The sequence below is a fragment of the Convolutriloba macropyga genome, chromosome 12 (assembly GCF_964194025.1).
Source record: "Convolutriloba macropyga chromosome 12, txConMacr16.3, whole genome shotgun sequence".
Classification (NCBI taxonomy): domain Eukaryota; kingdom Metazoa; phylum Xenacoelomorpha; order Acoela; family Convolutidae; genus Convolutriloba; species Convolutriloba macropyga.
Window position 1 is genome coordinate 19,447,051 of NC_134479.1, and position 20,850 is coordinate 19,467,900.

Here is a 20,850-nt window from a genome sequence, read left to right on the forward strand (position 1 = left end):
AACTGAACGCATCTCAGAGTTTTTTTTTGCAGAAAAGCGTGACTGAAATCAGCCAACGTCGCCGAAGTTTGATATCTAAATTTTTAACAAGGATGCGATCAGTTGTTAGCTGCTGGTGAGGTAGAACTATATATCAAAAAACACAGTAATGCAACTTAAAAATAAATTGAAATAAATTCTTTTAAATTTATTACTTTTTTATCATATTACACGAAATTTATGATTATTCAAAGTATAGCACGTATTCTGGAAGCATACTTACAGCGTAATATTCATTTTCATGCAAATATAAAGAGTAAATCAAATCCTTTCAGTCTCAATCTGTAAGCTGAGGTGCTGGGGAATCAAACAGATGGGTTTGAACATAAGATCTCATCATGTACATTAAAACACGTCTGTTTGAAAATTCGTGACCGTAATCTGAGCTCCAATTTCACGTCGGCTCATAAGATTTTCAACATGGATTATTAAGTACTATCAAAGTATTGAGAATAGTATTGGATTAGTGTTGACCGCTAATAATCTGTTACAATATTTACAGTTATTTATTTCTGAAGATTCTGTTATTCCCGTCCTGTAGCTCCTTCCAGCTCACTCTTTTATTTGGTCGATTTAATCGCTGTCTTCCGAAGAATTGTCTCCGAACGAAAAGTTCCATCTATTGCGTTTTTCAATGGCTCCACGTTTCGAAGGGACGATTGCTCCAGCAAACATGCGTGCAAATTGTTCATCATCGGGACGAGATTGGATCGTAACAATATCACCAAAAGGTCCTTTCCGAACTTAAGTGGCAGAGCATGTCAGCACCGAACAACTGCATATCAATGTTAATAGTTTAACAGAAGGAGCGATCTTTCATATGATTAAGTATTAAACTTCCTTTGAAATTCATATGTTAACAAAAAAATTTTCAATAAAGAAGAATAAACTCTGATTAGCTTAAATGCATATTTTACATAAAACTTAGGAGAAAAATTTATAAATAAAAAACTTAACTTATTAAGTCATTTTAGTGTCCTAATTTTGCTTGAATTGGGGTGTGATATGCTCAATATATATTCCGAGAGAACACGGTCGAAAGGAGGGATGGGGTGCTATGCCCATTCGATGAATTATACGAATTATGTAACTCCGTATTTTTAATGCTGATTAACCTAAAGGTTAAATAAGAAAAAGGTTAGTCGAATTACTTGCCCACTCATAATAAAAACCAGGTACGGTACATGCAAAGCATCAGCCAGAATGAAATAAACCAAAATGCGCAGTATTGCAAACCATGAATCCGGATTCGGAAAGTTTTTGCTTTGAATTACAAAGCTCACATTTTTCGAATCATTAATGCTGACATGTCTAATATAAAACAGCAGATTTCAAACTACGAAATGGAATTTTCGAACCGTTAGTCATTTTTGTCATTTGTTATGCCGATTCTGCTTTTATTTTATTGAAGCATATTTCCAATGACAAAAAATTGCTCTTTACAGTTTTGTGCACAATACCCCAAAAAATATCAGAATAACGAAAAAAATTCAAATTAAAAAAGAGGCTCGATAATGTGCTTTAGCAGGTAATGTTCCGACCCCGCTCATCCTCATTTTTGGCTTAATTGTCTACCAAATGAGTAACAGAAGGATAACTTACAAATATTCAAAATTTGTACAAAAATAATTGATGTATGAAAAAAATGCTTCCAACTAAAATCCCCTAGTAAAATAAATGACGGCACAATAGAGGGATGATGAGAATTGCTATTATTACGACTACGTGTCAAGACAAGCAGCGAAATCAAATAACACCAAAAAAGCTCTTAAATCAAAAACTCAATGACTTTTTTTGAAAAAAAAAACTGTAAAACAAAGTCAAAATAGCGACAAATGGAAGCCAAACCAATTGTTCTGTAATTCAACCGAAAAAATGTGAGATTTGTCCTTGACGATATTCGGCAAAAAGTATACAAAAACAGAAACGACATAGTTATAACATATATATATATATATATATATATATATATATATATATATATGTATATATATATATATATATATATATATATATATATTACGTTTATATTTCTCAAAAAACAAATAACAAATAAACAAATACATTAGCTATCATTTCAGACGATCAAATAGGTTCATTTAACTCCCAAAAGAAAGTCATTGAGATATTTTTTTACCTCAGAATATGTCATAAGTTTACAGAAAAAACAACAAATAGCCACAGAAGTCAAAACATTGATTAATTTTTTTGCCAAAAACCAGTGTCGAAGACTTTGAATCTAATAAGCAATGCGCTTAAAACATTACATATATTCAATTGTGTAAATCCCATTACATATATCAATTGTGTAAGGCCACACACGTGATATGTGACCTGCAATAATGAGATTAGGCATTGATTAGACGAAAAAGAAAATGCAATATGCAAGTTATAAAAACGTTAAAAGCAACATGAAAACAACGTTAAGCAAAGTTAAATCAACGTTAAAGCAAATTTAAAACAACGTTAAGCAAAGTTATAAAAAACTATGTGACTTCAAAGATAAGGAAAACTTCAGTCGTCTAATGAGATTAGTGTATCGATAATGAGATTAGGCATTGATCTCAATAATGAGATCTCAATAATGAGATTAGGCATTGATTAAACGAAAAAGAAAATGCAAATTGCAAGTTATAAAAACGTTAAAAGCAACATGAAAACAACGTTAAAAAAAGTTAAATCAACGTTAAAGCAAATTTAAAACAACGTTAAGCAAAGTTATAAAAAACTATGTGACTTCAAAGATAAGGAAAACTTCAGTCGTTTAATGAGATTAGTGTATCGATTTTTTTCCTAGGAAGCCACTAAGATATCCTATTATCGAGAATCTTTATTCGACTACCAAAAGAAAAACAAATAGAGACTAAAAATTTAAATTTCATTAAATTCTACTAGAAGAAGAAGTAAAAGACGTTCAGCTGTAATCTATAAGTGAACAAATTGATATGTTCTTTTTCAAAAGTCAACAATGTGACAAGACAAGAAAAGCGACTTCTCAGAGGGAAAATGTCCAAGCTAACGTCTCAGAGGGAAACTGTCAAAGCCAATAAAATTTAATTCATAAGAAGGACAATCCAACTTCAGGTTGCTAACCTTATGCTACAAGTTACGCATAGAAAGAGAGAAAAAAGATGGTAGAGCTCAGCAATTCAGTGTTTATTTTGAAAACAAACATTTTTGAAAGTTAAAACGACCATAAACTTTCGACTTAATATCTAGATAGGTTCTCCTGAAACTCCTTAAGCAGGCAGCCAGTTGAACATGTTTTTCCTAATACTTGATTTGAAATGTTTTCTTGCGTAATTAACTCAAAAAAGAGCGAAAAATGCAAAAAAAAGTTTTAAAAAAGACATCAACTTATTACAACCCGATTTTTTTGACGTGTAGAAGACAATGAGTAGGCCAAAGAAGCCTTGCTATTGCTGTTCGTCCGTTAGGAACAGGAGTTAATTTGTTCTGAATCTGTTTTGATTTGAATAATTTGACAAAAAATGTTGGTATATCAAAATTAAACGATACTTTTTTATACTTACCAAAATTAGCAAAATGTAGGAAAAACTTTTATTCAAGAAAAGCGAGCAAAACTAGTTCTTTTTCAAGTTAATAAAGATCGTGTCAGCAGTTTTGGGTGTGTTATTTTGGGCAAATTAAAAAACGTGTACTAAAGAAGCTAATTTCGGGCTTTTTTAATGAAAAATAGGCTGTATTTTAGAACAATTAGCAAAAATTTTAGCCAGAAAATGTATTAAATAGCTCAACAACACTCTTTGATCTTTAGAGGTAAACCCAACAACACTATTGTAAAAATTTTAACATATTTTTGAGCAAAATTGACAAAAAAAATTGAGGAAAAAAAACGGTCATTTCCAAAATATAATGGATTGAAAAACCTTCAAAAACGACGATTTTTAACAATTTTTTGAATGGATGTTGTCATGTTGGGTAAATATCCTTCATTTTGGTCGTGGCACTTCTTATGCGTCTTTCAAATTTACAATTCTAACGTTGAGTTTTGTTCTTCGTGGCATTTTCGAAATGCCTATCAAACTACCGCTTTGATTAGAATTTCATAGCAATTAATATAATTTTTCCCATGTTAGTGAAAAATTCTTGCATTATTTAAGATCGGCGAAGCGAATTAACATAAAATTCGAAGTGACCTTAGCAGATTCACGATTGACAAGTCTGAAATCTGTGACTGTGTATAGACAAATTTGGCATTGTAGAATCTGTCTCTGCTAAAACAAGGTAGTTTATAAACTTGCGCGTGCATATTTCAATCAGAGCAAGGATATCAACCTCGCATATGTTTTTTTTTCGAGATATGGAAATGCTGAAGTTTTAACTGGTTTTTTTCTCATCTAGTAATTTGTCGGTCTTTGCTATAGCAGATAGCAAAGACCAACAGAAACTATAAACTAAATTACAGAAACTATAAACTCAGTTGTAATTGTTCTACGTAGAAAATTCTGAAGAAGTTTGTTTAACATAATTTTAAGTAAATATAACCACGATATGAACACATTAAGCTGGTGATCGGTTTAAAAGTTTTAGGTTTTCTAGACGATTGTTTGCCGTTTATGAACTGATTGGGACGTCAATAACATCAAACAAAAAACCTGCAAAAGAGCATCGAAAACAGAATATACCGACTAAATCAGTTGTTGCTTTGAACATCTTAATACTTATACGTTGTTGATTTGTACGGTTGTTACTTTGTACGTTTGATTGTACGTTAAATGCTTATATAGTCAATAATAAGTTGCTAAGTTGAAATATCGATGTACAGTTTTACTGAGATAATATTGGTCCCGCAACTTACTTCAGCCACGTTTACATTAAAAACTGTCACCTCATAATTCATTCAACACCATCGAATCCAACCGACCAGGAGCTGCGGGCGTTGTACGGTTTCCTCAAACTTCTCCCTTCTTCTACCCTGTCTAAAGATCACTGGAGGAAATGAATCGGCCGAGATTACAAAAGAAGCAACTGGAGAACCAACGAAGTAGTAAACCTATTTCAAACGGTTTTCTCAGAGCCACTGTAGAGACGAGCAACAACAAAAACCGAACAAACAGAATCGAATAAAATCACTGATTTTTTGCAATGAAAGCTTTTTGTCGGCTTAGAGGGCGAATACTTTCCCCATTAAAAAAGTAAATGTTTTTTACAGAGGTTACATTTGATTTATAAATGGCTTTACGGTAACAATAACGTCACGGGTATAATCTATGAAACACAAAAAAACCTCCCAAAAACTTATCAAAATTAATCATAAAAAATAGTCTAATTGGGTTAATGAACATACCCACTTCAGATATGAAGAAAATGTGAGAAAATAATGGTAAAAAATTCAATTTGAAAAATTTTTGGTCATTTTTGATGCAGTTCAAAAACAGTTAAAAAATCTCTACGAATATTGATAAACCGTACTTTTACTGGATTACCGTTTTGTAATCGAGAATTGGCAAACAAATTGAGCACAAAATAGCAAAAATGGGAAAAAAGAATTAAATTTGAACAATTTTGTCAAAACCTACTTGTTTCAGTTGGAATGTTCGTCAAATGCGTGAAACTGAACACCAAAAATTCTTTTGAAACGAAATCACATTTTTCGGCCCACAAAAAATTCTTCGAACACCCATGTTTTTTCTCGTCGCTCGTTTTAGTACCGCACCTTCCGCGTCTTTTTCGTCCTTTAACTTTTCAATTTTTCGTGTTCCTTTTTTTCAGTATTGTGGCTCTCCAAAAATGCTTGGTTTCTCTTTTTTTATTTGGTCTTTCTGCTTTCTAGGGTGTGACTCAGTTCATTCACGAGCTAAGACAGGATCGTCGCTTGGCTTTTTCAAATTTATTTATTTACTGGCTCTTCTGTTTATATATTGATTTTTGCTGCTGTATTTTCCCCTGCAACTATAGGATTTTTAGTTAGTTTGGTCCTACTTTTTTCTGGATTGTGACCTAAGTTTTTCAGCAGTTACGGCAGGAACTTTTTTGTCTTTTCCAACTGTCATAGTCTACAAATACAGTAGTGTAGCTCGATCATTATTGATGTAGTTTGTTAAAGATTGTCAGTATCGTCTGGGTATTTCTAGGGTGTTACTTAAGTTTGTTCTGGAGATAAGGCTAGTAAGTTTCTTGACCTTGTCGTATTTTAATATACTACTGCGTTGCCCTTTATCAAACTTGCTTTTTTCATATTAAGCCCCAGAAACACTTGTTTGAAATTGTCTGGCAGTCGCTTCTCTCCTACTTCCTAGGGTGTGACTTAAGTTTGTTAGGGAGTTATGTCTAGTTTGTTTGGTTGAGTAGCTCTTGTTGTCTGCTAGTATCGTTCTTCCACGCCTCCTCTCTTGTTGCTAGCTTGTTTCCCGCCCTTTTTCCCGTGCGTCCTGTTTCCGTTGCATTGCCCGTTGCTCGCTCGAAATCCCGTTCGTCCCGTTCCCATTCCGTCGCGCTTTGCTTTTTCGACTTGTCCGTTCCTTTCAGTTGCGTCGCGCGTTACTTGATCGATTTCTCGTCCGCCAGGTTTCCGTTCCGCCGCCTACTGCTTGCTCAATATCTTTTCCGTCCCTTTTCCGTTGCGTCGGTCGTTGCTTTCTCGACTTTTCATTCGTCCTTCTGCAGTCCCTTTGCGCGCAAAACATTAAGTTCTGCACTTCTATTTTGTCGGGCACCTTGTGTGCTCGCAAAATTTTGTGCTCTTTAGGCCGTTTCCTTTTCAGACAGTCTACAGTGTGCTTTAATTAGGTGCCTTTGCGTTGGGTTTGTTTTGCATGAATTTTGGTTTGTTTGGATTGTGCAGGTAATAGAAAACTGTGTACTGTAGTAGTTTCAATGTTTTATTGAAGTAATAACATCGTAATTTCGATGGTTTTGATCAAGTGTAAAAAAGTTGTAAGCCTTGATCAAGGCGGGAAGCTGAGTTGCACGCTATTTAAAAAGATATCCTTCATTTTATAACACGTCAAAGCAGGAACGAATGTTGAACGCTTAGAAATCCAAATCAACGAAGCCTTTATGACTGTTGTACACAAAAATGAGAAACTGACTTCTTTTACTGGAAAAATGAAGACGACGAGCAAATGTTCTTCTTTTAGAGTCCTAATTGGAAGCAATAGCACATAAGAACGACAAAACTCTCATTTCAGCACGTATAACAGCAATTCTGCTGACGATATAGAAAGTGAGTTTCTTGACTCGAGATACTACGTTCGCTCTGGAGTTTCCGCTCTGATGGCCAAGTCAAAAACGTCTAGTCAACGTGAACAAGACTACATAATGGCCAAAATGAAGTAGGAGGAGATTAAAAAGCAGAATGACGCACGCATTTGCCTCACTAAACAGGAAAAGCAAATAGAACTAGACGAAAAAGAGGAAAAAACAGGAAGTGGTTGGCAGAGGCCAGTCCGATTGCTGGAAGCCGTTTCTAAAGGTAGCGATTCAGAAACATGAAGCAATTTAAAGAAGGAAGGAACAAATGGGGAACCAAAAGCTCCAAAAGACCCTCCAGAGATCATGGGACCTCAATAATGGCGGAAAAGTGATAAATCAGAACACTGTCAATTCAATGCACCCCATCCGGAAAAAATTGTTAAGGCAATTAAATATTATCTAAGCAATGAGACATTGTAGCAACTTAATCCGTACTACACTTCACGTGAGGCGCAAATTGATCAAAGAGGCGGCCAGCACTGCGCAGCACCTCAAAATATCAATCAAAAAAAAACTACGCATAGTCACCTGTCTCCCTCCTGTACACGCCTCAGGTGTTTCCTCATCTCCAACCGAACAGCCCCTTTTACATTTGTTTTGCGTGAATTTATTTAAATAATATCGTAATGTTGACAATCCTGAACGAAAGTAAAAAAGTTTTTTGCCACTAGATCAAAAGGCGAAGCTGAGTTTCACGCTATTTAATAAGATACCCTCCATTGTGTATAAAGTCATAGCAGGCGAGTGAATGTTGAACGCTTAGAAACTGAATTAAACGAAGCTTTTATGACTGTTGTACACAAAAATGAGGAATTGACTGCTTTTGCTGGAAAAATGGCAAATCCACGCAAAAAAGTTCATCTATTAGAGTCCTACTTGGAAGTGATGGCATATAAGAACGACAAAACTCTCATTTCAGCACGTATAACAGCAATTTTGCTGACGATAAAGAAAGTGAGTTTCTTGACTCGAGATACTACGTTCGCTCTGGAGTTTCCGCACTGATGGCCAAGTCAAAAACGTCTAGTCAACGTGAACAAGACTACATAATGGCCAAAATGAAGTAGGAGGAGATTAAAAAGCAGAATGACGCACGCATTTGCCTCACTAAACAGGAAAAGCAAATAGAACTAGACGAAAAGGAGGAAAAAACAGGAAGTGGTTGGCAGATGCCAGTGCGATTGCTGGAAGCCGTTTCTAAAGGTAGCGATTCAGAAATATGAAGCAATTTAAAGAAGGAAGGAACAAATGGGGAACCAAAAGCTCCAAAAGACCCTCCAGAGATCATGGGACCTCAATAATGGCGGAAAAGTGATAAATCAGAACACTGTCAATTCAATGCACCCCATCCGGAAAAAATTGTTAAGGCAATTAAATATTATCTAAGCAATGAGACATTGTAGCAACATAATCCGTACTACAACTCACATGAGGCGCAAATTGATCAAACAGGCCGCCAACACTGCGCAGCACATCAAAATAGTAATCAACAAAAAACTACGCATTGTCAACTGTCTCCCTCCTGTACACGCCTCAGTAATTTTTTCACCTCCAACTGAACAACCGCTTTTACAACATCCAGTCTCACCTCAATTCAAACAACAAAATTTTCATCTTTTCCCTTTACACGAAAAACATGAAAATTCACGCGCCAGGGGACATGAAACAACAAGTCTGCCTGCAAACAGTTTGGCACAATTCAAAGGGTCCCGAAAACAATTAAATTTTGTTCCACAAACCCCGAACAGCTCTCCTCATTTTCTTCCGGGTAGCCCAACGATTAATTGTTCCCTTCCGCCCCAGCGCACCTACAAGTCCAGACATCCAAAAGCACAATGTGGAAATCCGAATTGACTAATGCTCCTCCCCAGTTAAATTCTGTAATCGCATCTAACCTTAATCCTCCCATTACATACGCCCCTTTGATTAATCTGCCTCCTGCGAACAGTTTTCTAAACAACAATAATTATCGAGTACACAAAATCTTACGCTCCGTTCCTCCTCTTGCACTGAAACCACCCGATATGCCTCTTGGCCAAAAATTTGTGTCAAAAATGAGTCACTGGTGTTTCCAACAGCACATATCCTCAATAGTCAACCAAGGCACTACTGCCGTGAATAGCGTGCCTCAAAGTGTTCAGGCATATATTGCACCCTCAACCACTAATGTTCTACTACAATTCTATCAAAATTGGCCTCTCTCACTTGTTATGCGTTCACCATCCGGCATACAACAGGAAAACCTGATCAATGCTGCTAGTAATGTCGTAACTGGTCTAGCCAATCCCATGTTTCAGCCAAAATATAGTTTTGTTGAGCCCATTCCGTTGAGTTGGAGAAGTCTGCAGGTGTCTGCATCTGCCCCTCCGTTACCAGAGAATACCGGAATTGATGAGCGAACTGGCTGACGCAAAATATTCTATTACCCGAGTGGAAATCTGCTCAGTGTAATGGCGGTCAATTGCAATAGCGCGAGTGGTATAGGCAATTCAAAAGCGCGAGTGACTCGCAGCCGCCAACTGATGACGTTAAAGCACTCGTCCCTGATAAAGCAAAAATTTCAATCGCAGGGTTTTCTTACTGGGATTTAATCTAGCAGGATACATCAAGGACTTTAGAACTTAAATTTGGCCGCCCAGAGACAGACGTAAGTGCAAACTTGTATAAACTAAGTGTCTTTCCGCCTCTTAAATGCGCAATTGAAATGACATTGTACCAATTTTTCCAGCCTTGTTGGGATCTTCAAACCACTATCAAATGGCGCTGAGTTGAAGAGCGCTTTTCTACTCAGCCAAGCGGTATAAAAGTTACTTACAGACATTGAAGAGTCTTGGTTGCTTTTTAAACTGGTTGCCAACTCTCCTTGATTGCAACAACTGTCTGAAAGAAAAGGTCGAGGCTGAAAACTTTTTGCAGCAAACTTCAAGAAAGACAAAGCCTGAAAATAACAACACTCCAGCGACCAAGAACAAAGATGCCTCAAACTTATTCACGTCAATTACGAAGCAAATGGAATCAAGAAACAAGTTTTATCAGCGTTGACGCCATTTCGTGCTTACGGGACAGGCAAACGTTCCGCCAGTGCCCGCAACTAAGAAAAGTAGATCAAAGGGATGCAACAGTTCTGACAACACATACTTTTCACGGTGCAGATAGGAATTTTCTTTCTGAAGCCAAAAATAAGGACAAACAATAATGCCATTTGACAACACAAAGCAGACTAAACGAGAATCCAGTATTCAACAAACATCGTATTAGAAAACAACATTGTCATCTATTACTGATGCAAAAGACTACTTCGGGTGACCGAACTACTCTTGATCAACTCATCGGGTTTAGATATCATGGCTTTAGTTTTTAGTGATAACTCCCGTAGTAACTCTTGGATGATCCATAATGTCGCAAGTTGACTCGGTTTACATGTTGGGTCAAACGATTTGACCGTCAAGGGTATAAAAACTTAAGAGCTAATCAACACGATGGTGGTTGAATTGACAGCAAAACCAAAGAAGCATCGAGAATTCCCTCCTTTTAAAATTGACCCGTTCTTGAAAGAAACTTAAACGTCAGCTCAGGTTACCTTAATGTACCTGCACTGCAGGAGGTTTACCCGATTTTAGTTGTCGTTGACCTTGTACACAATTGCTACGAACACATTGAGATGTTACTCGAACAGGAGGTGTAGCATGCCATTTAACAGTTGGAGTACTTCGCTACGATTTAGAAATGCTCACCCGTAACTACCCATAGGTTGGTTTTTAAGTGGGCCGTATCCCGCAGTTTTGTGTTTTGTCTGAGCGTGTTTCAAGGCAAATAAAATCATGGTACAACTTTGAATCGTCGGGGCAAATAACCGCGTCGGCCCGCAATTTGCAGCAGGTGCAAGGGCTCACAACATCCTTAAGATTAACAACGTACATAATGGCCTGAGATAAGACGTTGGAATGCTGTGGGTGGTAGACAACACCAAGCTCCCAAATAATTGCATATCCTCCCTTCTGCAACTTAGATCTTTTCAAAAACGATTGGCCAAGGCTGAAGACCTTAGGGAGAGGTACATTAGTACCATCAAGAAATCAGGTGTACCAAAAAGTTACCTAATTGATGTTTCGGACGCTAATTGATGTTCATCTGGTTGTAAATCCGGAAATACTGGGTAAAATTCGTAGATTGCTCAACCAAGCAGCCAAATTTCAGGATGCCTCGTTAAATCAGTCCTTATGCACTGGGCCTGATTTGCTTGTATTACCATCACTTCGTTTTCTGTGGTGGGAGAATCCCACAACCGACGTTGTATTATATCAAAATACGCACCATATCTTCGGGGTGGAGGACTTGATTATTTATGCTAACAACGCATTACAACGCACTGCCAAGTTTTACTTCGAAGCTGCAAAAACCACCACTGGAAATTTTTACACGGACGATTACCTTGACTCTGTGGAGTTTCAAGAGAATGCCATCAATAGATCGAAGGAATCGGTACATCTTCTCCTTTTCCGTGGGTTCAAACTTACTAAGTTTGTAAGCAACTAACCAAAGCTGGCTGATCGAAGTGATGTTTCTGCTCAATCTTCTGATCTCAAGGTTATTTTTTCAGGCCGGAAGGATTCATTGCACTTGCTCGGGCTTAAAAAACAACATTTATGACATCTTAGCTATTACCAAGTTACTCACGCTTGGTCCTAAGTTTTGCCTCGAAGATCTGTGTCCCCTTTGGTCTTGCCGCGTCGTTGACTGTCGGTTCTCGACTGCTCAAAAATGACATCTGGTGTGTCACAAGACAAGATTGGGATGATGAGCTCAGGCAAGACAAGATTGAAAGGTTTTTTGTTAGAATTGCGGAATTACCAAAGCTTGGGCTTGGAAGCGTCAAAGTCCCTCAAATTTATTTTACTGGGCCCTACTTTAATCTGTAATTCCATATTTTTTTGGTGACTGTTCCCAGGATAGTTTCAATGCCGTGGCTTCCCTACGAGCTCAAGTCACAATCTCAACAAGCAAGGGAAAAACAGAGCTTGCATTTGTTTTGTGAAAAGCGTGTGTGGCGCCATTGAAAGTAATGATTGTTCCAAAACTGAAACTTCAAGCAGCTCTACTTGCCGCTCGGCTAAAAACAAAATTTTTGAGGAACCTACTGAAACCGCTAATCAAGCACTTATTTGGAATGACGCAGGACCATTCTCCAACCTTTTAACTTGAGGAAAAGCAACCAATCTTTGTTGCAAACCAAATTTGCGAAAATTTGGAATATATCTGCGTTAAAATTTGGAGTATATCAGCGTTAACCAGTGGACCCACGACGCCAGTAAAGATGATCCAGCTGAGGCGAGCAAGAACGGATTGTCCACTGAAAAGTGGAAACCAAGCAGTTGGGTTAGAGATCCACATTCTCCACTACTTCAAGTTTCCCCTTCATGCCGCACAAAGACGTCAACAACAACATCAATTTTGCTGTCAACGAAGCAGTTACAATTGAAAACACTGCATCTCTGTCTACATCTGTCAGGCAAAAACCCCGTTCCATCGTTTTTCCGATCCGATAAGTTCAATTCTTATTCAAAGTATTTTGGCATTGCGGCATACGTTCTCTCACTTTTAGCGAAAAATACCGGCTACCATATCGTTAATGGTAGCATTATTGACCTTACTGAGCTCGACGAAGTCGAGCGCCGTCTCCAGTACTTGGTGCAAGGAGAGTCCTTTGAAACCGAAAAGAAAAGATTTTTTCGAACAAAAATCCGCTTAAGGCAGTAGCCGAATTGCTCCGTACTTGTCGTTTTATGGTACGAATTGAGTAATCCGGTCCTTTGGCCGCATCATGCGATTAATAGAAATTGGTTTTAATGTAAAACATACCATCATATAAGGTGCACGTCTCCCGGTTGAAAAATTGTTCCTTGAATACACTCATGTAAAGCAGGGCGTTGAATATCTAACGTCAGTTTTTAAGGAATGCTGTACAGTACTTAAACCAAGATCGTCCTTGCGCTCCATCAAAGCCCTCTGCGTATGATAGAGAATTCAAATCTGTAACTTTAAACCAACCATCCCTGCCACATCTAAGGAGAAACTTGCTTATTCTAGTCTCCTTCTTTCACGAACACTGGCGTTGACTACTTTGGGCCGTTTTATGTAACTGTCCGCCGTAATACTGAAAAAAGTGAGTAATCATCTTCACTTGTCTAGCCTCTCGCGCTGTACTTGTTGAGATAGTTACATCAATGGACACCACTTCTTGTGTTATGGAAGTTGAGTGGTTTGTGTCACGTAGGGGTATTCTTTCCTTGAAATGGTCAATCAAGTGCACTAACTTTATGGGAGTGGAGTAATAACTCGAGAAATTATTGAAAAAAGGAATATTGTCAGCTCAATTCTAAGCTTGCCATCAAGGGTATGAAAAGGAGGTTCAATCAACCCAGCGCGCAACATCAGGATGGCAATTGGCAGAGATTCTCAAGGGCATGCTGTATATCATTCTTGACACGCGTCGCCTCACGGATGAGATGTAACACACTACATTTTGTCTCGTAGAGCATACGCTTAAATCGCGTCCGCTATCAACGAAAATAATGATTCGTGCAGTTTGAATGATTTAACGCCCAAACAATTTCTGTTAGGATAATGTTCTAACGGTTTCCGGTCTTTTTCGGTAAAAATCACCATAGCAAAACTTACGCTTGTGAGCAGCCGCACGCTTAAGCGATTTTTTCTTGTTGGCTCAGAAAATACGTACCGAAAATGAATCGACGTTCTAAGTGACATACGTCTGCCGAGCAACACTTTAATACCAGTGATTTGGTTCGGTGAGTTAAAGAAACCGACCCCAGGGATTACTATCCTGCAGCTCAGATTATAGATCTGCGTTACGGTTCCGATAGCCCTGCACGCTCTGCTGTCTTACGTACGTCGACATATTCGCTGGTCCGTCCACTTGCAAAGACTGTACCAGTTTTTCCAACATCTTCTCCGAGGCCGGAAGATGTTAAGAAGTGAATAAGCAATAGCAATAACCAATCAGAATCGAGTATTTCTAATCTTTAAAAAGTGTATATTATGTTCTAATATACGTGAAAAAATGCTTTTCAAATTTTAATCAAAAGTTGATTTCAAATAGTTATGAGTGAATGTAAACAAGATATGTACAGATTTAGGTGGTTTTGGGCTGAATATTTCCAGGTTTTTGACGGTTTAGACGGTTTAGACGGTTGTTGACCGATTATGAACTGATTTTGACGTCAGTAACAGTAGACAAAAAACCTGTAAAAGAGCATCGAAAACAAAATATACCCTCTAAATCACTGGTTGCTTTGAACGTCTTAATGCTTATACGTTGTTGATTTGTACGGTTGTTACTTTGTACGTTTGATTGTACGTTAAGTTTTTACATAGTCGATAATACGTTGCTATATCGAAATATCGGTCTACAGTTGATTTGTACGGTTGTTACTTTGTACGTTTGATTGTACGTTAAGTTTTCGGTCTACAGTTGATTTGTACGGTTGTTACTTTGTACGTTTGATTGTACGTTAAGTTTTTACATAGTCGATAATACGTTGCTATATCGAAATATCGGTCTACAGTTTTACTGAGATAATAGTAATGTTAAATAATTCGTTGGAATAATGTAGGGAAAATGGGGCGCAGAAATGAGTTTCGTCGACAGACGTGTTCTGTTTAAAGGTAGCAGTTCCATCTACCGGGCGGAGTGACGAAGCTCAGTTCTGGGCCATATGGTACACAGGCCTAGACCTCAACTTATGAAAAGACTTTAAAAGTCTAATAGGGGGGTCAATATTGACTATAATTACACGGTCGAGATTCCTAGTTAAAGTCGAGCTAATGTCTTTTCATGGGTCGAGCTGAAGTCTTTTTATAACGAAGAAAGTCCAGCTAAGGTCTTTTCATGCGTCCACAATTAGTCTTTTAATAACCAGCAAAGTCGAGTTAAGGTCTTTTCATGGGTCCACCATTAGTCTTTTTCATAAGTCTGCTTTTTTCAAAATTCAAAATGTTTTCTAATTTTTTTCCTGCTTCTGTACATACAGAAGCAGAACCGGAGCAAGACTAAATAGTTTTGCACCAGAGCAGTCCAACTTAAGAATCAGTTGCAAATCTGCCAAAAGCCTTAAAAATTTTCTCAAATCTTAAGATAAAGAGTTATTGCAGATTCAGTATATTACCAGAGTAGTTGATTTAATGAAACCAGCTAGCTTAAAAGTATTGGTCCTAGTCCCATTAGCCAGGAAAAAATTTCGGCGTTATTCAGTTTGTTTTCCTTTCCAAAATTATGAGCTATCTTTTTTAAAATAATGCAGGTTTTTGAGGTATTTGTGGTTCTTTTGAATCGTAAAAGGTGCAGGATCATATATGCTGACTACGTTATATGCAATGTTGCACATAAAAACGTTAATGGCAAAAAACCAGACTTATGAAAAGACTAATGATGGACCCATGAAAAGACTTTAACTCGACTTTGTTTGCGAACATTGTGTCGAGCTTAAGTCCAGCACAAACTGAGTCGAGCCAAAGTCTTTTGTAAAATTTTAGGTCCAGCTAAAGTCTTTTGCAAAAAATCTGAGTCGAGCTAAAGTCCAGAATGTCTTAAAGTCCAGCTAAAGTCTTTTCATACCTCAAATGAGTCCAGTATGGTCTTTTCATAGCACCTTTTGGTTGAGCATTGTCTTTTCATGAGTCGAGGTCTAGAGCTGGGTAAATTCTATTTTGTTACAACTTATGTGGGTTTCACATGATGTTGGAGCTATGTCAAAGTACTGGTTACAGATTTCCAGGTAGAAAAGAGTGCCAATTTGCACAGTTGCACTCTTCGTGGTGTTTCACTAGACTGGTACAGGTGGATCAATTAGTTACTGTGTCTTCCACATTTGGTAACAAAGCACCGTTCTGCCCGAGTCCGTAAAAAATTCGAAAATTATGTAAGATAAGAGGTGAAAAGTTGTTTTTTTTTACAGCAAATTTTGTACATAATTTTGCGGTGAAATGCGGTGAAATTATGTAACTTCACCGCTATAGTAACCGTTGAACTTATAAAAATTCACCGCATTTCACTGCCCTTACAATGGTTCGAACTTCTCACCTCCTGAATGGCATGCACTTCTTCTTCCACTGCTCCATTTCTCACTAACTTCTAGTATTTTATTTTGAATATAAAAACAAATTCACTCTACTTTTTTAAAACTTGCGTGGTAAATTTCTGTAAGATTTACGTTTTTAGCGGTGAAATTACATAATTTAGCGGTGAAATATGGTGATCTTTTTGTAAGTTCAACGGTTACTCTAGTGGTGAAATTACATAAATTCACCGCATAGAAAAAAGTGTCAAAAATATGTAAGATTAAGGGGTAGTCTTAGTGGGGGGTTAAATCTAACAATTCCTCCCATACTCCCCATTAATTTCACAGCATTCACTGCTGATCTCACACAAATTTAACAATTTGTTGTCAGCGGTGAATTTATTTAAGTTCACCACTAAATTCCGCGGTGAATTATGTAATTTCACCGCTACCAGGCGATAAATTGTTTTCACCGCAATCACTGCCTGATTTAGGTAATTTCATCTTAGTCACCGCTTATCTTACAAAAATTCGCGCATTCACCGCTTATCTTACATAATTTTGCGTTGAATGGCGGTGACACCTCGACCCGGGTGATAGAGAGAAAACGCATCTCATCGGTAAAAACGATGCATAATATCTTAAAAGTAACAAAATTCATAGACTGCTGCATAGGTAAAACGAACTCTTCATTTTGTTTCACTAACGTTTCGAATGCTTGTTGTGTTTGGGCTGTTAGTTTCTGTTGTTTTGTGGTTTTATATTTGCACAACAAATAAAGCTTTTTCATATTTTGAAATGCATTTTGGTGGTCCCAATGTATTCTATGCCAGCAGTCTATTTTGACCGACCAATTTATTTTTTGTAGAGAGTTGGAAAAGGTATCACTAGAAAGCCCGTCAAGCGTAGAGTATGAAATTAAAGCATTTTATTGTTAAACTTTCATTTTCCAAGCCTCAATGTTTTATGCACATTTGATTTGACACTATGATTTTGTTCACATTTCTAACTATTTTAGGTCAATTATTGTCAATTATTGCTTAATTTTTCGGAAATATTAGTTTTTCAGTAGCCGCGAAATGAAAACTTGGATATTATTGATCTTATCGGGAATTCTAAGAACTAAACATATTTGAATTTCAAAATAGTTTTCTCGGTTTTTGGAGCATTTTTTTCACATGCGGTCATTCGACTTGTGACTTCTGTTTTTGTTTTTTCTTCTCGTTATTTTCCAGCAAGGTTAAATAAAGATGATGCATGCGTTTTAATATTGCTTAGATAGTGCTGTTTGAATTGGTTTGCTAATTTTTTTATCTTGACGCCTTTTTCCTTAAATTTTTTTTTGATATTTGACCATTTTCTGTTCGTTATGTTGGCTGAGTCTTAAAACCGACAGGATGTTTGAACCTTCCTGCGCGTGTGCGTGTGTGAGTAATTGCGCTTTTTTCTAATGTTTTCCTACTCAAAAACACTTCATGTAAAATGTTGATAAACTTTTTTCACTTTTGTAAAGACTTTGTTACTGAGTGTGATGGATTGATGAGGTCAACTCACGGATTGGAAAGCCAGCCAGCTTCTTAAAATTTTTGGCTTGTAGGTTATGAGTTCTCACAATTGATGATTGAGGTAGCTGACTTCTGGAAAAATTAATCAAAAATAGGGATTGATGATGCTGAGCATTGCAACAATAACGTTCCTACAACATGTTTTAAACTGCGAGTCGGACACTTTTGATTTAACTGTTTTAGTTTTTTAAAGCCTGTGAAGTATGTCATGTCGAAACATAGTACCAAACGTACACTGCCAAGTCTGTCAAACCATGGGCATCTTGCTTTGGAAAATTTTCTAGTAATTTTTTACTATTTGGTACAAATATGTTCAGACACGCAAACATTGCTAAATTTTTGTCTGTAGTGTTTGATTATGTCAATTATCGTCTTGATCATAGGTTTATATTACTACATTGAGAGTTTGGAAACATCAGATAGCTGAAAAAAATTTAAAAGAAATGTAACTCAGTTTAGTCGATTGAACTACTTCCAGACTCAAATCCAGATTCAAAATTTTAGAGAAATTGAACGAAAATTCGATCTCAACTTAAGCACAAGTTGAGATCGAGTTGTTAACCATAAGTGTTTTATTTACAGCCTAAACAACATCCTTCTTAAATCTAAAAGTCCAGCTCTGAATTACTTTGCCACTTGCCGTCTGGTTTGTCTTCATCGTCACTGTCACTCAAATAACGCTCCAAAGAGTCCATAGGATTGGTAACTCGTCGGCTCCTGCTACCACTTGCGATGCCTGAGTAATGCTTAACATCAAATTTTCAAACCGAAACTCACTATCTTCTTCCAAAAGTTGTGAGTAGCTTTTACTCAATTTGAACGGATATTTATCAAATTCGTCCTGGACCAGGATGACTTTAATCGTTGTCATTAAAAACTTTAATCGTAGATATTTTTCTTCACTGGAAGTTCTATTACTCCAAGTTTTCTATAAATAGAATCTCTTTCTTATAAAAAAGAGAATAAATAAATATCGATACAAATAATATGGATAATACATATCTCTAAAAATATAATCTCTAGTTTTCGTTTTCTATAAAGAGAAAACTAATCCTGCCAAATCGGTTCAGTCATAATTACACATAAGTTAAATCAAACACTGAAGTTTGAAATTGCCTGATTCGATACCAGATGGTTATCCTCAAGATTCTGTCAGAAAATTGTTTATCTCGCAAGATCTGCAAGAAGAATCAACCCATTTTGAAGAGAACAAAGTAATGAAAAGCATCCAGAAAAAAAAACAGTATTCAGAAAACCAGAAGATCGAAGCTGGAAGGACTCTTTTTTTGCTGTCTTACATTAATATTTTCTGATGTTCTTTCTGTGGTCGGTGCACAGAATTTGTGCACAATTAGATACTGCGATGTTAGGATATTTGAGATTAAAATTTTAAAGATTTAGGGTATGGACTTAGCGCGATTTTTCAAATGTATAATGTTATTGCAAAAATCGCTAATTTTCCAGATTTTGGCACAAAACAAAATGGCTATCTTGTAAGACCCTGCCATAAAAAAAGATGCTGACAAACAATGGCTTTTCTGTAGGATTCTGGCGGAAAGGTAGGTATCTTGCAATATTCTGACAGATATTTTGCAGGAATATACATAATTTTGAAAAAATCTGGCATAATATGCCAGAACATTGCAAGATTACCAACAGATTTTGAACCAGTAGCCTTTTTTTTCAACTGAGATCACTTGTACATTTCTGAAAGTGCGTTTGTTTGTTAGCAGGGACCTTACATGAACTCACAGCATTAACCGTTATCCTATACAAGCTGGTCCTTTACAAATATGGGCTTTGAGTCTTGCGTTGCGCCTATTTTGCTTACGAACGCTAGGAGCTGCAATCGTGTAAATCATAAACATAAACAAAAGAAATTGTTTTCTTTTGTGTACAAAGTTTGGCTTAAAAATAAACTGTAGTTAACATTACATAAATTAAGCATGAATTGAAAATAAACTCGCTTGATTGCAAACTTAGTACTCAACCCATCTATAATCAAGGTGTAATTAGTTTCCAATTGAATTCTCACAGTTAGAGTAAACATATTAAACCGGCACCATTTTATTAGATCACTGCTTAGGAAAAAGATTTTCTTATTGTCACAGCTATTCAGTGAATTATGTGAGACCAGAACAACAGGCAAGATTATTTTTTTCTGACTTCGTATTGAACGATTTTTTTTCCAATATTTAAAAAAATCTACTCTATTTCGAATGCACTGATTGTTATAAGGGAAGTAACCCAGTGAGCTCAGAAATTCTCTGCTTTCTACGTGGCTGCAATTTATTGTTTCCACAATCCATCAAAAACCGATCACTAAAACTTTTTTTGTAAGTTCTGACTAATGTTGATCGACAGAAGCAGGTATTTTGCTTGTAACATCTTAAAATATAAAAATTGTTTGAAACAAAAGAATTACCGGATTCTTCGTTCTCACTGATCATCCAACGATTCTCAATGCGAGAAGCAGTTGGGCCTGACACGGCGAGTTGCTGCCTTCGAGCGGTGGCAATTCCTACATGAAATTGCAAAAAAAATCAAATACCACGTTCGAATTGACTAGACAAATTCAAAATCGCCACTGATGTAATTTTAAGTACAATTTAGTCTCAAATGATTTGAATTACCTATTGAAAGAATGAAATTTCTAACTTAAGCTGTCTTAGAGAATTTATGACACAAAGCAAAAGTACTAATCCTGGGGTTATTCACAGGAGTTTTCGCTTGAATTAGAACGAAAGAATAATGACTAAGTAATATAGGACTTTTTAAGCAGCCTAAAAAGCAGGTCAGCATCTAATTAAGGGATGATCTTGATTAAAGCCGGAAGGAAATTGGGACCTCTTCATGTGTGATGTGCGGTGTTTCGCCTTCGGTTAATATTGAATGTGTGTTGTTGGTGGTGCTGCGGCGGGACGTCAGAGAACAAATATAATCAGCTTGCTTCA

The 20,850-nt window shown here is 36.8% G+C and overlaps 1 protein-coding gene across 2 annotated transcripts; it reads right to left on the reverse strand.

Annotated features, from left to right (window-relative positions):
* Nucleotides 1-149: 149 nt before the first annotated feature.
* On the reverse strand, nt 150-20,437 carry LOC142350353 (uncharacterized). Of its 2 annotated transcripts, none has more exons than XM_075402191.1 (3): nt 20,322-20,437; nt 18,537-18,632; nt 150-782 (listed from the first exon to the last, which is right to left on the reverse strand). In XM_075402191.1, exons 1-3 carry the CDS (start codon nt 20,344-20,346, stop codon nt 613-615), a joined length of 291 nt encoding a protein of 96 aa, XP_075258306.1. In that variant the 5' UTR covers nt 20,347-20,437; the 3' UTR covers nt 150-612. The 2 variants fall into 2 exon arrangements, with proteins under 2 accessions (XP_075258306.1, XP_075258305.1); XM_075402190.1 differs by having other exon boundaries at nt 18,525-18,632.
* Nucleotides 20,438-20,850: the final 413 nt, after the last annotated feature.

Excerpts from the sequence above, each read along its gene's own strand:
- LOC142350353 (XM_075402190.1), bottom strand. The coding sequence starts at position 20,346 with ATGATCAGTGAGAACGAAGAATCCG. Across the intron at positions 18,633-20,321 it reads CAGTGAGAACGAAGAATCCG|GCATCGCAAGTGGTAGCAGG; the intron begins GTAATTCTTTTG and ends AGCATTACTCAG. Across the intron at positions 783-18,524 it reads ACCAGACGGCAAGTGGCAAA|TTCGGAAAGGACCTTTTGGT; the intron begins GTAATTCAGAGC and ends CTGCCACTTAAG.